General features: G+C 47.3%; 1 protein-coding gene across 1 annotated transcript; it reads left to right on the top strand.

The window, feature by feature from the left end:
* The first annotated feature begins 10,381 nt into the window (after window positions 1-10,381).
* On the top strand, window positions 10,382-12,013 carry LOC134549270 (inositol 1,4,5-trisphosphate receptor-interacting protein-like 1). Its single transcript, XM_063394838.1, has one exon. It carries the CDS (start codon window positions 10,382-10,384, stop codon window positions 12,005-12,007), a length of 1,626 nt encoding a protein of 541 aa, XP_063250908.1. The 3' UTR covers window positions 12,008-12,013.
* The last annotated feature ends 3,477 nt before the right edge of the window (window positions 12,014-15,490 follow it).

Genomic DNA, 15,490 nt, shown 5'->3' with positions numbered 1-15,490 from the left:
AACAAGTCATTCTTTTGAAAACATACAGGGAAAACAAAGATGGTTCATGTGCTTGAATCAAAAACATGCTGAGACCAAAAATTAATGTTTTAATCTGCTTTTCATGCTGAGAGCAAATTTATAATACACTTGACGTGTCTGAAGACTTTGATAAAGGGTCTGTGTTTGATTCCTAAAACATGCTGTGGAATTTTACTAATCCATCATACAGACACCTACTCCATAAACTGGTGTAGTATACAAGTGCACTATTTACATTTGAGATGTAGCCACAGCCTTGGCACAGTTTTAATAATGAATATAAAGTGACAGAGCTAAAAAGAACATTCCAACAACTGGTTTAGTGGAAGGTGTCCCTGCCCACAGAAGGGCTGTAGGAAATGGATGGTCATTAAGGTCCCTTCCAAAGCCCTCAGGAGCTTCTGGTGCTTTCCCTGTCCCACAGGTCAGTGGTGCAGTGGCTTTGGGTCACAGCAGTAGGCAGGAAGGGGGACAGATCTGAAGGGTTCCCAACTCCTGCTGGCTGTCATCTTTCCATGATCTGTTCTTTCCAAAATACCCAGACTCATCCATAAAAATGCATATTTCTGGAGGTGGAGAGGCAGGGCTGTGTGGAGATAAATGCATGTGGAAGGGGCAGAGTTACCAGGGTGATTTTAAAGGAATACAGATGCACAGAAGTTTTCATTAACAGGATCAAGCCACCAGCTGAGATTGGTACTGCCTGTAAAAGCTGAGACAGGGAATTGGAGAGCTGTCCCTGCTTGTCAAACCTCCTTCTCCGCCATGGGAACTGGTCCTGTCAGGATTACACTGACATTTTTGTGACCCCCATCATGTGGCCTCAGCCCCAGAGCCAGGTCCTTGCTGCTTTGCAATGGGGCAGGGGAACTCCAGATGGAAAATGCTGGCAGCTTCCACCTGCTTGATGGGTGGGAGTGCCAATTCTTAGTGTTTATCCTTTCCTTTCTTCTCATTTTCCCCTTCCTTTATTCTTTTCCAATGGTTTCTATTGTGTTATTTCTTGCAGGGAGCCATCTTCACAGTGGCTGCTGTAAGTCTCTTTGGCAATTAGGCTTTCAAACCATGGAAAAAGCAGCTCATTCAAATTCTTCCTCTCCATGAGCTCTCCATGAGCTGTGTTTGTGTCTGTATGAATGCTGTTCTTTCTCCTACAGGCTGCTAAAATTTCCCCAGATAGTAAAAGCCATCGTCAGTTTTTCTCAAGTGATTTTTTTCCCTAGTCAATTAATATTTGAATAAAGACTAGATGAAAGTGTTACTTTGGAGGAAACAAATTAGTGTCTATGGACCTTTCTGCTCACTGTGGAGATGGATGGGTTTCCTCTGCCATTCAAAATTTTTCTAGGATGGTGAGACTGTGAATAGGATGTAAAGACTGAGGTATGCAGAGATGAGTTTTGAGACAAGTGATAATGAAATCAAGACAGCAGCACTGCAGACTGGCACATTTCTGGCGTCCCATCTTCTCTATCAACAAACTATACTTTCTAGAACTTAAAAATGAGGAAAAAATCCCAAACACAGTGAACCACCTCTGGGCTTTTTGCATTTTGATTTGACCAAAGTGCATCAGGGTGCCTTTGCCATGCATTCCCCCCTTTAGTTTTCTAAGCCTTTTCCCCCATGTCATTCTTTTACAACCAGAATCCCCAAAGTCATTCTGCTCTAGCCATTGGCTAAAATTAAAGTTACTAAGGATTTTTTCCACTGATGCCCTCTCTTAGGCTGCACATAACTCATTTCACACACCTCAGCAAGTAGCCAATAAAATAATCCAGAATAGCAACTAAATATTAGAGGAGAATGGAGTAGCTTGGTTAAAAACTCTTTAGTTTTATCTGTAGAACTGTAACTGGATGCTTAGATGGGAGCTCCCCAAATCTGCTGTCATGAAATGCTGGGGAATTGTAGTTGGAGTCCTTCATGCTGCTCTGTATTGCAGCTGCCATTGGGATTCACCTTCTCCAGAGAGCTGCAGCCTGCCCCGAGCTCATCCTCGGGCTGCAGGGAGCACACACCCCATGGCAGTGGGGAGCTTCAGTTTCCTCTGGGAAATGGAGCCCAGTTACAGGGTTGTGCCCATGTTAAATGGGAAGTTGAAATATATGATCTGAAATGGCAGTGGTATAATGAAAATATGTTCTTTTTCCTTTTTATATTTTTTCCATTTTTTCCTGCAGGTTATGAGGTCTGGTTTGTCCCCAGGGTTAGATGTCTTTCAAGACCACCTATCACATAATCCATTTGCCAGCCCCAAGAGAACATAAAAAATATTTTCAAGTCTGTAAACACAGCACTAGTCAGGTTTTCAAGGATCAAAAGCCAGGAAAAACAAAGTGCACGGTATAAAAAAGCCACAAGTACCAAAGTAGTTCTTGTCATGGATGTTTCTACTAGAAATACTATTGCAGGTGTGTGATCTGACCCTGAACACAACTGAAGAACACAATTCTGTTATAAAATAGGAAAACATCTGGATAGTTTGGGCCACATTAAATTATACTAGTGTCATAGTAAGATAAATACTCCTAGTGGAGTCAGATATTTGTAATTTTGTCAGCTATTCTGCAGACACACTGACTAAAATTATGAAAGAAATTAATAAACCTCAATTTACAGCCTCATTCTAGCATCTAATTTTATGTGTGCTTCCTCCTACATAGTTCATTATTTTAGCATTCTGAATCCTTGTTCACCCCAATTTTTCTCCCTTTTTTGCCCCCCTTGTCCAGTTGATACAGGTGGTGCAACAGCTCCTTCTCCTCTGCATACTCAGAGCTGCCAGGGTGTCACTGGGAGGGTATCTGGTAGAGAAACTGTATTTTAAATGCAAAAAGCTGTGTAAAGACTCTGGAAACACCAGCTGGCTTCTCTATGTAAGAATTTAAAATGTTTCTCAGTGGTGCAAGAATAATTTTTTATCCTTCCTCCAACATGAAAAAATTATCAAAGATAGCAGATAACATTTTAACTGAGCCAGTGTGTTGGGGATGCAGAAGTACAGCCAGATCCAGTAATGAGCTAATTTTCCTTCCCCCTTTTACCTTTTGATGCAGGGCAGCTGGGATGTGTGTGTGTCTGCGCTTAGTTTTCCTGGCTGTATTCCCTTTTTGGCAGGAAAATGTTGAATAGGGAGGCTTAGAAATTTTTGGAGTGTTTGAGAGCTCCAACAGGTCAGCCTCCTCTGGTGCAGTTTTTGTATCCTGGGGTTTTTTGCCATTGTACAGGGGATTTCTAGATGCCCACAGGTAGGAACTGTGTGTGCAGCAGTGTAGCTTCTCCTGAGTGTGTCAGGTTGGCAGTGAACAGGTGGAAAAAGGCTGGGGAAAGGGATTTTCCTGGATCTCAGACGCCAAGCCAAGAGGGCAAGAGCTGTTGATAGAATTTCTTGTAGGGGATCCCCACTGTGGAAATGTTGACTCTGGCTCGCTGCTAAGTTTAGAACCATGTAAAACACGTACCCTGGACTTTATGCAGAGCAGATGGTCCAACAGGCTTTACTGGTTGGAGTGTGTCAAATAACAGATTGTCTGGAAAAGTTTGCTTGCTTTTGGCAGACAATTTAATTCAGCTCATGGCATGTTACTGAGGTTCACTGTGCATCTCTGCAGAAGTGGGCAGCTAACACATTTTGTGTCATCTGCTATACCAAAAGTTTTTTAAATAATAAAAAAAAAACAAAGTAGAAGTTGTGTCCCTACTTGTTCTCTTGGGTGGAGGTGGGAAAAGGCAGCTCTAGTGTGTGAGTAGAAAATGAAATCCAGAAAATTGATTCATATTCCAAAGCAACCATTTTCTTCCAGCTGGTACAATTTTTTTTTCATTCTCTTTTAATATACTGTTTGAAATAATTCCTCCCTTTATTTTAGAATCAGGAAAACACAAAAATATCAGGCTTTGTTGCAAAAAAACCAAAAACAGATTCCGCAAACTTTTAACATCTACACAGAGTAGGCTATCAAGTGTAGTGCCAGCTATCACCAGGTTCAATAAACCCAAGCAGTGTTTAATAAGAGGTGAACATACACAAACATGAATGTTAAAGTACTAATGAAGCAACCAGCTTGATTATATTAAAGATGATCATCTTGTGAAAGCTTTCTCAGAGAAACTGAGTTCTTCAGGTCCCTTTAGGAAAGTAATTGCATATTTTTCTCTTTTTTGAAGCAGCTTATTGAAAACATTGTAGTGTAATCCAGGCAAAAGTACCCTGTTGAGCTGTCTCACCTGGATTGGTCTGTCATGCTTAGCAGGCAGGGCAAGGTTTTACACCCAAGTGACTTACTAATGCAATGCTCCTTTAGCTTTATCAGAAGTGTGACAGTGTGAAACTACTGCCCAGGTGCCTCCTTGCTATTTAGCTGAGCTGATGCATTGAGCACCCCAAAGACCTGGCCCAAGAGAATGTTTACAGGTGATATCTGAAGAGCATAAAGTCCTGCAGACTGTGCTTGCATGTGATCCCAAGGCGTGGCCATGTCTTTAAAATGGCCCTTTTCTCTAATAAATATCAGATCTGTAGCTGTGAATCCCTGTGTGTTTTATGTGTCAGTGCCTTGTTGCACATCTTGCACATGAAATCCCTTTCCCAAGGTGTGTCTTCTGTGAACCCATCTGTGCCAGCTCAGGGTGGGAGTCAGTAAGATCAGGGAGTTCTTCAGTGTGAGCCCTAAAACCCAGTTTTTCCTCCTGCAGACCATTAATCCAGTGACTGCCTTGCCCAAAGGGGTGGCCAGCATGGCCAGCAGTGTGTCAGGGGCTGTGACTGGTCTGTAGGTGCAGGGTGGGACTTTTGTTGACAGGCACCAGTATGGGGGGACACCCTCACTCTCCACAATTCCTGCGGGGCTCTGCATTTTTCCAGACCCAGACGACAGCAGGCTCCCTCCGCGCAAATCCAGCCCTGCTGACAGACGCTGCTGTTGCCAGCTGGCACGGCTTTATTATGACTTTATTATTGATCAGGGTTTGTCAGTTTTCTGTTGCTCAGCCTGTCTGGTTCTCAGCAGCGGAGCTGCCAGAGCCCCCAGTGGGGTGAGGGGAATATCATTTTCTGCACCTCTTTTTCCACAGCCATTTGCCATCTCCTGAGGAGACCAAAACCTACCCAGAGCCTCCAGCTCCATGGATGAGGGGATGTGGCAGTATCTCTGAGGAAGTGACCTGTGAGGAGGAGCAGCAAATACCCCATGACTGTTGTGAGCCATGGCAGGGCAAGTAGGGAAGTGGATTTGAGTTTTACTTGGAGGAGGACAGCAAGCAGGCACAGGCAGCTGGAGGAGAAAGAAACTTGGCTGATACTGGAGGGACAGCTGGAGGATGCACAGGGAAGGTTTATATTGTCTCAACAGCCTCACTGTTTTCCTTTTCTTACCTTCCAAGAAGATGCTGCCAGTAGAAGGACAGAGTAACATGGGCAAGAAAACACAGTCCTGACGGATGGATGGGAACCTTCTGATCTGTGTCCCTTAGAGGAAAGGGCTCAGTGACCAGCAGGCTAAGTGGTGTGCTTTAATGCCAGCTCTGAGGTCCCGCCTTTTGCTGCTTCTGCTGGTGCAGAGCCTGAGATAGGTGGCCTGAGTCTTTGCTTGAGCCCAGCTGCATATGAGCTGTCACATAAATGCTCAGGACAATACCCACTGGGGAAATGCTGGCGGGCAGACAAGACTTTCAAAGAGATTTTTAATGGCTTGGTAATCAAGTGTATGAAAATCCATCAACAAATATCCTCACTGAGCATGCTGGAAAATTCTCTTTTCTCTGACTTCTCACCACCTTGTTCCTTGTGAGGTTATTCCTACAAAACTGAGTATGAAATACTGCCAGCACTGGTGGTAATACACAGGTGGAAGGGACCACACAGCTCTGAGGACAGAAGAATAAATGTCTCTCAGAGGTGACTGTGTGCAAGGAGAGATAGAATGTGTACCAGGCAGGCAATGCTTTCCCTCCTACCTACTCTACCCAGAGGAGGCATTGATACTGTCCAAAAACGGTGCTTTGTGTGGCTCGTGGGTGTTCTTTTTTCAAGACTCCCACCACTGACTTAGCTGTGAATTCAGTGGGTGTTAAACCAAATTAAAGCATGTCGGAAAATCCTTTTCAAAATACATAGTCTGCCGTTGTGGGGATGCTGCATGGATGCCTTCCAGAGCAAATCCTAGACCAAGCAGGATTGTCACAGAGTGCTCGTGAGAGTGGCAGACTCCACCCATGGGACACAAATGGAAGGCAGGGTGGGAGGAGTGTGGGCAGCTGGGTGCTGACCTGTTATGGGGAGAACCACGGACATGCGTCTGGAAGGTGATCCCACCTCCTCCTCCTCCTCACAACTTTCCCCTGAAACAAAATCTACCACAAACTTGGTGGCTCCTGAAAATCCATTTGTTGCTGGCTTGGAGCCAGTCCAATCAAGAAAGACTCCTTTGCAATCCTAGTAGCAGCATGAAATGCTCATTCCAGTTTTGCTCATAAACTGTTTTGGATTAGCTGCAGATAATTGTGCTGAGTGTTCAGCGGCAGCCTCTCTGCATACTTAGCCATATTTGCATGTAGCAAAGAGTATTGGACCATGAAGAAGGATATTTCCTTATGACTTTCCAATATCTCTGATTTACTCTCATCCAAGCACTGAAGCAAATCCAACATGAATGGTTTAAGAATTAATTGTCTATCAGGGAGTGGAAGCAAGCTGATTATGGAAATCCTGCTTGCATTATCTTTGGAAAAATGGCTGTGGACAACCAGTAATTTCCAAGCAAAGCTTTTAACCGATTGGTAATCAGACATGGCAAAATCCATCAGCAAATAGCCTGAATTAGCGTACTGGAAAATTAACTAATAGTTGGAGATATGCTCCTCTCTGAAATTATTTTTTATTTATTCTGTGATTTGACAGCTCTAGTAATCCAATTGCTGTGAGCTGAATTTCATATTTATTTTTCTGTGAGGATGTGTTTTAATGCTTGTTTTAACTTGTTGCCTTCCAATGAAGATTATTTATTAAAAAAAAAAAAAAAAAAAAAAAAAAAAAGGAGGGTGCTTTGCAAACTAGATTAACTAGATTTATTTCCTAGCAAGGAAAGCCAGGGTGAGGTACTCCTCATGCCATGTGCTGGAGGTAGGGGTGGCCAAGGGTGATCTCCACAGAAAAACATCCCACCGTGTACCTATGGCAGGGGCAGGCACTAGTCCTGCAGAGGGAAGGGAGTTCTGGGGAAGTGCTGCTGCATAACCTGTTTTTCAGGTTTTTTTAGGCCCTGGTACTTTTCATTTTATAATGTTGTTTCTCAGCTCACTGTAGTTTCTGACAGTGTATAAGGAAGGGGTGCATGTGTATTCATCTGCCTTCCTGTATGAGAGAATCTATTTAAAATTCATTTTTGAGGTGCTTAAATGAACATAATGACTAAATGGTGAATAATCCAGTAAATGAGAAATTTCAGGAATCATTTTATGATATGAGAATTTGAAAATCTGAACAAACACATGCTGAATTAAAGAACTTTCCATGAGGGTGGGGTGTAGCCAGAAAGACTATAGTTAGTCACAAATCTGCATTTCTCTGATTACAAATCAAGGCAGAGATATCCTTTACTTTACAAAGGGAAAGAAAGAAGCACTGATGTAAACCAGCACCTCTGACAGAGCTGCTCTGTGCTAGACACTTGGAGGATGGCTCTGCTTGGGTAGAATCTCCTGCCTGGCAGTGATGAGATAGCTGTGCACTGGGACATGAGACCAGCTTACGAAGACTCTTACTTTTTTAGGCACAGTGGTCACACATACAGCCTATTTTGATGTTTTGCAGATTCCAGGGTCTGAAGTATATTCCTGGTAATTACCATGGGAAGAGGCATGGTGGTAGTGGTGCTGTTGTATTCTCTTGGGGAAAAAAAACCCACAAAAAAAGTGGTGAAGCAGTGACTGAGTTGCTATTTTTTAATTCTTCAATGATTGCCTGAAGTAGGTGAGAGCAAATCTCAGATAATGGGTCTAGAAAAATAATACCATTAAGGGCGTGCTCTCTATAATTCCTAATAAAAATAATCCAGGTTTATCTGCTTTCAAAGGATGCTCCCCTGTCTTGCTATTTAAAAAATGGAACAAAAAACAGAGGTGTGGAGCTGCCAACCTTTATTTCCCACTCAGATTCTAATACCATTATCAGGTATTTGTATGCAATTTAACTCCTTACAATATTTTTCCATTTTTCCTTGGAAAGAGAAGATTCAGCTGCAGGACTTTTGCACTTTAAAATCTAGGAAGAAACCTTGCCATGAGATGAAAATGGTGTCAGGGCTGAGATTCCATTCTTCTGCCAAATGGTTGTCAATTCAAACAGGCAAAGACAGCTTACAAGGAAGCAGTCTTTTTGAGAGGGAAATGTATATTCACGTTACGTTCTTTGCCCCATGCTGAGCATGCCCAGAGAAGAGGACAGTGCCCAACACTTTCTGCATGGCCCCAGAGACAGAGCTTGTTGCTGTGGCAATTTTGCTGGCAGGCAGTTGGACGGCACCTGGGAGTGATAAAAACCCTGAGACAGAGGGTGCAGCGTGGGATTAATGATTGCTTGTAGGAAAGTGCCTGACAAAGGGATCCAAAATTCAAGCAGAACAGAAGCAGCCCAACACACCTTGGCCTTGCAGCCCTCTCCCCATGTGCCTTCATTTGTTTTTGACCTCCTGTGGAATTCAGGGCTTGCCCAAACTGGGGCCTTGCAGAAGGCAAAGGCCAAGGCAGGGCTCTCCCTTGTGCTGCCAGTGGCATGGAAGGCCTCAGAGCAAGAGGGCATTTCTTGGGTGCAGGGATCCCATCTTCACAGTGTGGCCTTGCAGGTTAGCAAAATGCACACGGACATCCTGGCACCTGGGGAGAGGGTTTGGAATGAAAGTCAGTGACTGGAGTGAAATCTAAATGAAACTGAGCAGGGCAGGAGTGTTGATGTGTGTGAGGGTAGGAAGGTTCTACTCAGGGATCTGGACAGGTGGAATTGATGGCTCAAGTCCGCCTGTGTGAGACAGAAGGCGGCAGAAGGCTGGGTGCTGCACTTTGGCCTCTCGCAGGCCATGCAGTGCTCCGGGCTGGGACAAGAGAAGCTGCAATTGGCAAGAAGCCCATGGCATGCCAGCCTCTGTCAGAAGCAGTGTGGCCAGCAGGAGCAGAGCAGTGAGTGTCATCCCCACAGGGCACCGGTGGGCCTGTCCCTCACATCCTGCATTCACTTTTGGTCTCCTTATGACCAGAAAGATGTGCAGGTGCTTGAGTGTGTGCACAGCAGGGGAATGGAGCTGGGGAATGGTGTGGAGCACAAGTGTGATGAAGGAGGGCAGAGGGACGTGGGGCTGTTTAGCAAAGTGCAGAAGTGTCTCATGGGAACATTGCAGTTCTCTATGGCTCCCTGAAGGGAGGCTGTGGCCAGGTCAGGGTCATTATATTCCCCACAGAACAAAGAGTATGAGCAGAGGAAATTAGCACAAGTTGTGCCCCAGGAGCTTTCAAGTGGACTCTTTCAACAAAATGCATCTCCCTCTTGGGAACAGGCTGCCCAGGGCAATGGCTGAGTGGCCACCCTCAGAGAGACTGGAAAGTCATGTGGATGTGGCATTTGGGGATGCAGCTAATTGGTGGAGTAGGCAGTGTGAAGTTTGCAGTTGCACTGTGTGATCTGCAGGGTCTTTTCCAAGCTCAGCAATCAGAGATGTAAGTGTAGCTCAGCATGGATTAGAGTCAAGGCTTAGAGGCAATGATCCTCAAGGCTGCCTTCCAACATGGATATCTATGGGACTGGCAAGGGAGGGCAGCTGAGAAGCAAGACAAAGGAAGGAGCAAGAGAAGTTCTTGGAAGAAGATTCACTCAAAGGCTGCCTTCAGCAGTCCACCAGGGCCCCTGGGACTGGCTGAGCTGGGCTGGGGACAAAGGGTGGGGCTGGCCTGGCTGTGGTGTACTGTGACATGTGTGACATCACGGGGCACAGGTCACAATGGGGGCAGCTGTAAAAGGCCCCAGCATGTAACGTTGGCTCTGTGTTGCTTGGGCAAGCGGTGAGTGCACATGTGGCGGGGAGGCTGGGCTGGGGACAAGGGCCGGGGCAGAAAGGCTGCAGCCAGGGTTGGCTTCTCCCCCTGCATGCAGGGACAGCGCCTGATGGCACAGCCTTGGGCAGGGCACCGTGATGCTGCTGCTGTTGCTGGTGGTGCTTGGGAAGCAGGACAGGCCTCGCTGCTTGCCAGCTGTCTGGGGCCCTATCCTTCCTGTCCCCACATTCCTGGCACTGCCATCCCTGCTGTCCCCACTGCCTGCTGCCTCCCTCCCAGCACCACTGAAGGCCTTCTCTCCCTCCTCTTGCAGACCATGGATACCTGGGTATTGTGGTTCTTGCTCTTGCAAATTTTACACCAATACCCAAAGCCCGTGGGTGATGGCTTGGACAAGGCGACACGTCTGCGAATGGAGGCACGTGCAAGGTTCCAGGAAGAGGTGAAGATGCGTCTGGAGATGGAGGTGGAGCAGCTGGCTCTGGAGCAGGAGTTGGAGCAGCTGGCCCTGGAGCAGGATTTCTGGGCCCAGAGAGACCTGCCGTGGTCTGCCTTGCAGCACTGGCAGGTCTGGGCTCCTGCTGCGCGGGTGCTCCTTGTCTTGGCCCTGTGGTATATCTGGGGGAAAAGGAGCCAGAGGAGAGAGGAGCGTGAAGAGGACAACGATGTGAATGGGGAGGAAAATGGCAATGATGCTGGACATGGCCAGGAAGTGGGCAACATTGCTGCAAATGAAGAAGGAGCTGGTGGAAATGAAGTTGGCAATGAGGCTGCAAATGCAGCTGTTGGAAATGAAGCTGATAACCATGATGAGGATGATGAGATTGGAAGAATGTTACTGCAGCGCATCCAGTGGCCTGTGCAGGACCTGGAGAGAGGGTGCCGGTGGACAGCTGCCCTGATGGAGAGTTTGGCATTTTACTTTCCACACGTCTTGTCCACCACTTTCTACCCGGTCCTGCATGAAGCCATTGCGGTGGGCAGTGCCTTTGAGGGTTGGAGTCCCCGTGAGCAGGATGTTGTGTACCAGGTGCTCATACCCATGACTCCTCCCCGAGGGCACAGCTTCCACCTGGAGACGGACACTGAAGGGCAGAGGAGCGAGCTGAACTTCCGCATCCGTGTGGAGCAGGTGTGCACCTGCGGGAGGGAGCAGCAGGACGAGCAGGTGCTGTGCCTCCTGCACCACCCCGACGAGGAACTGGAGGGCGACGAGCATCCCAACGTCCTTCAGTCCCTGTGCAGAGACTCCTACCTGGATGTGGAGAAAACGGCCCGCTGGTTCTGCCAGCTGATGAGAGCAATCTGGCCAGCCTTGCCTCAGGCACACAATTGGCATTTAGTGCTGCTGCCCTCCAGGCGCTCCTGCCAATTCAAGGTGAGCAATGGCCAAGAAAGCTTCCGGATTGAGATGCTGTTTGGGGTGCGGGAAGACAACACCGACATCTTTGCAAGCAGCGAGCCAAGGCAAGGCTACACCCCAAGCACAATCTGGCCAGAGAGCTACGCCGTGGCAGAGATTAAGTTCTTCAGGTACATCACCAGGCGGGCTCCCCCGGACAGCTTGCACCTCAAATGCCTGCAGTTCTTCACCCGTCTTCAGCTGGGCTTAGGCATTGACACCTATACCATGAAGACCATTGTCATGCACATCCTCAGCATCTTGCCTGCGTCATCTTGGACCACCAGGCATTTTGTGAGGCGACTGATGGATATCAGCGAGAACCTGCGCATATGTATAGAAGTGAGACGCCTCAACCACTTCATTATTGGCAACCAGAGGCTTCCCCAGGGGATCAATTTGCCCCTACATGTCCTGCTGGCCAGGCAATACAATCTTTTCCATCACCTGCAGCTGGATCCGGTTGCCCACTCACAGGCAATGAGTCAGTACATGGATCTGCGCGAGTCGCTCCACCGGATCCTGAACGACGAAGACTGAAAGAGGTTCTCGTGCACAGAGCTGTGCTTGTGAGGCTCACACCTGGTGGCAGAGAAGCAGCTGACAGGACACGGGAGAAGAGGGCAGAATGTGGGCGGCAGAGAGGGAAGGGAAAGCGCTTCCTAGCAGCACTGTGCCATCAGCAGCAGCAGTGTTGTCTCAACAGTCTCCCCAGCACTGCATCCAGTGATGTCCAGGTTGGCTCCAAAGAATGAGGACAACACAAGTGAAAATGCTATGATTTCTGCTTTTGCTCTCAGGGGTCTGTGTGGAGAATCTCCAGCTCAGGGAGAAGCTGACACAGGCCTGAGCGTGCGGGCATGCACAAGGCACTGCTCCATGGGCAGTGGCAGTGTCTGCCACGCCTTTCCTCTAGAGCAAAAGCACCCTCAGGGAGTCCAAGCAGATGGAGCTGAAGAGGCTGTGGCCAGGGCACTTGTGTGACACAGCCCCATTGCCACCAGAACTGGGACTGCTCCCACCTCCTTCTCAGAGTCCATCTTCCCTCTGAGAGCTTCACCGTGTGCAAAGTTGCCCATCTCCGGATCCCAGACGAGTGAAGGTTGGAAAGGAGCAGCAGTGGGATCATCTGGTTGAGGGCTGCTCCAGCAGGGTCTTCCTGAAGAGCCTTGCAAAGGATTGCCTCCACCTGGGTGTTGATTATCTCCAGCGAGGAAGATTCCACAATCTGTGGGCAATGCCCGGGATCTGTCAACGCAGCGTGTTTCTCCTTGTCCTGGGAAGGGAAACCGTTTGGTCAGCATTGTACCAACTGTGTTGGAGCTGACCTGAAAATTTGTAGATATAGGAATCTTAGAATTTTGTTTCATATAGATATATCTATTGTATATTGATATTGTATATTATAAAGCCTCTCAATTAACATATCAAAAAGTAATGTAAGGAAGCCAATACAGTAATAGAAACAATAACAAAGATATGAAATATGATGTCACGAGAAAAATATTAGAAAAGAAGACATATTTTTATATATCGTGATCTATTTATAGGATGATATAAAATTCTTCTATCATGATGTAAATTAGATTACAATGAGTTGAATATGTAATTCTGTTTAACCAATATGATATAGCACATATTTAGTATGACTATCTGTTGTGTATATCTATGTATATGTATACATTAATGCTCTTCGGGCATTTATAGCTGGAAAGATTTTGATGAAATGGATCTATTTCTACCACAGAGAACATGTTTATTACATAGGTTACATTTATATGGAATATATTACATATAGGATAGTATTTTTTTCTATACAAGTAAAGCCCTAGGCTGTGTCTTTGTCTTTTGGGGACACAGGATGATGTTCTATAGTAAGTGCATGTGAAAAATATGGGATGTTAATTCGTGTTCTTATGGGTAATGGCATGTTAGAAAATAGAAAAACCACTGTATATATGTTATATGAGAATATAGTCTTAAGTTTCAGTCTGCCTTGGAATTCACGGAGACGGAGGCAGGCACCAGCCTGGAATTTCCATTTAGAAAGGAGACCAAGGATTTATGGGAAAGCCTGGCCTTCTCTTCGGCATCAGAAAGAAGGACACATTAAGATAAGCAATCAGTTCTTCCCCCATGGACGGCAGAGCCATCAGAGCACTATCATCAGCCATCAGAGCACCGTCATCAGAGCACCATCATGGTCAAAATCTCCAGAAATGAACTCTTTCCATTCATAAACTTTGGTGCCTATTGACTCACAGGAACCAAAGACTGACGTTTTAAAAGGGAGGAGGAAACTCTTTTCAGCTCAGCGGCGAAGACTATGAATTCGAATAACCAGCCTAAAAACAAAAGGACTATGACGGAATTATTGCCAGAGGCGGAATAAAGTGTATAAAATGCTAACCCAGAACAAGGCCAATTGGTGAACTCAGGAGGGAGAGCAGATGTCCCAGTTCACCATTGACGATTCCCCGGGTCAATCATCAGTGTAACTCCCCTGGGGGAAGGTTTGCCGAAATTCTGTAATTCGATCCTTTTTAATAAACCAAAAATTATATTTCTAATTGGACTACTGTATTGGCATTTATAACAGCGCATTTATGAGCGCCAGGCTGGAAAGTGCTGTGCCCTTGATTCAATAAACTTCAGTATGGCAGAATCTGGATGGTGCTAGACTTTGTTGATCTCAAGCAGCCCTAGAGCATTGGTAAATCTGACAAGCTGTCAGTCTGGGCTTGTGGGGCGTCTCCTTGAACTGAGCCAAACTTTCAGCGCTGACTGGGTTGTGATCAGAAATTGAGGCCAGCTGTCCGTGGCCCCTGTGATGACAGAATGCCAGAAGAGCTTGGCATGGGAGAGTCCTTAGAAATGGTCTTGTTGCAGCCGTGCTGCCAAGGGCAGGGACAGCTGCCACTAGGCCGTGTTGCCCCAAGCCCCGTCCAAGGGGGCCTGGAAGAGTGGCAGGGATCCAGGGCAGGCACAGCTGCTGTGGGCAGCGTGGGCCAGGGCCTGAGCAGCCGCAGCAGCAGGAATTTGTTGCACATCTGCAGCCTGAGGCTGCCCTGTGTCCGTGGGCAGCCCTGGCCCTGGTGCTGTCCCTGCAGGCCTTGTGCACAGCCCCTCTGCAGGTGTGTGCTGGGGCTGGGGCAGGGCCTGCAGGGCCGCAGGAAGGGGCCCCCGCAGAAGGCCTTGGAGAGCCCTGGGGCCAGCAGTGCCAGCTGAGGGCAGCCAGCGGGGCCTGCTGTGGCTGTGGGGGCGGGAGGGCACAGGGCGGGCGCTGAGGCCCTGCAGCTGGAGCTGGGAGCTCTGGAGCGCGGCTGGCACAGCCGTGGGAGATGCGTGCAGCAGCAAGGACACTCAAGGGCTTCTTGGTGTGTTAGCACGCAGAGAGGAGCTGGAGAACGGGCACTGAGGGCTTAGGGCGTCTCCCTGTGTGTAAAACCTTCACAACACAAGAGGTTTATGTCCGGAAAAGACACAGAGGAGTCCTGGAATGTTATTTGAATAAAGGGGGAGGCCGTGGGACATTTCCCGTGGGGTGTCTGGAATTGTTGAGATCCAGGACAAGGGTGCAACCTCCTTTTTTATCCAAATTCCTACGTGCATCACCCTCATCCTTCCCTCACTGCCTGAGGCACTCAGAAGGTACAGACATCCCAAATTGCCTACTCTATGGCAGTATGGTCAAATTCACCCTCTGTTATGATTTACCTGTAACGCTGCTGTAGGATCAGGCAAGGAAGGAAAGCGGCTGGGGTCACCATCTCGGTAAGGAGGGCTTGCCACTGTCTAAAGCTGAATGCTGCTGCAGATGGGCTGGAGTGTTTGTGGGCAGGCATGAGAAGGAAGGCCAGCAGCACCAGCCTGTGACTGTTAGAAGGCCGTTCCTCACTGCAGTCTGTGTAGCTGTGCCTGTTGATGCACTAGAAGACAGACCAATCTATGTGGAACTACTCACACAAAATACATCTTTCTAATGCAGAACATCTTGTCATTGTGCTGGGAAACTCTCTCTGG

This window comes from Prinia subflava, chromosome 4, assembly GCF_021018805.1.
Source record: "Prinia subflava isolate CZ2003 ecotype Zambia chromosome 4, Cam_Psub_1.2, whole genome shotgun sequence".
Classification (NCBI taxonomy): Eukaryota; Metazoa; Chordata; class Aves; order Passeriformes; family Cisticolidae; genus Prinia; species Prinia subflava.
This window is presented reverse-complemented; position numbering and strand designations above follow the sequence as displayed.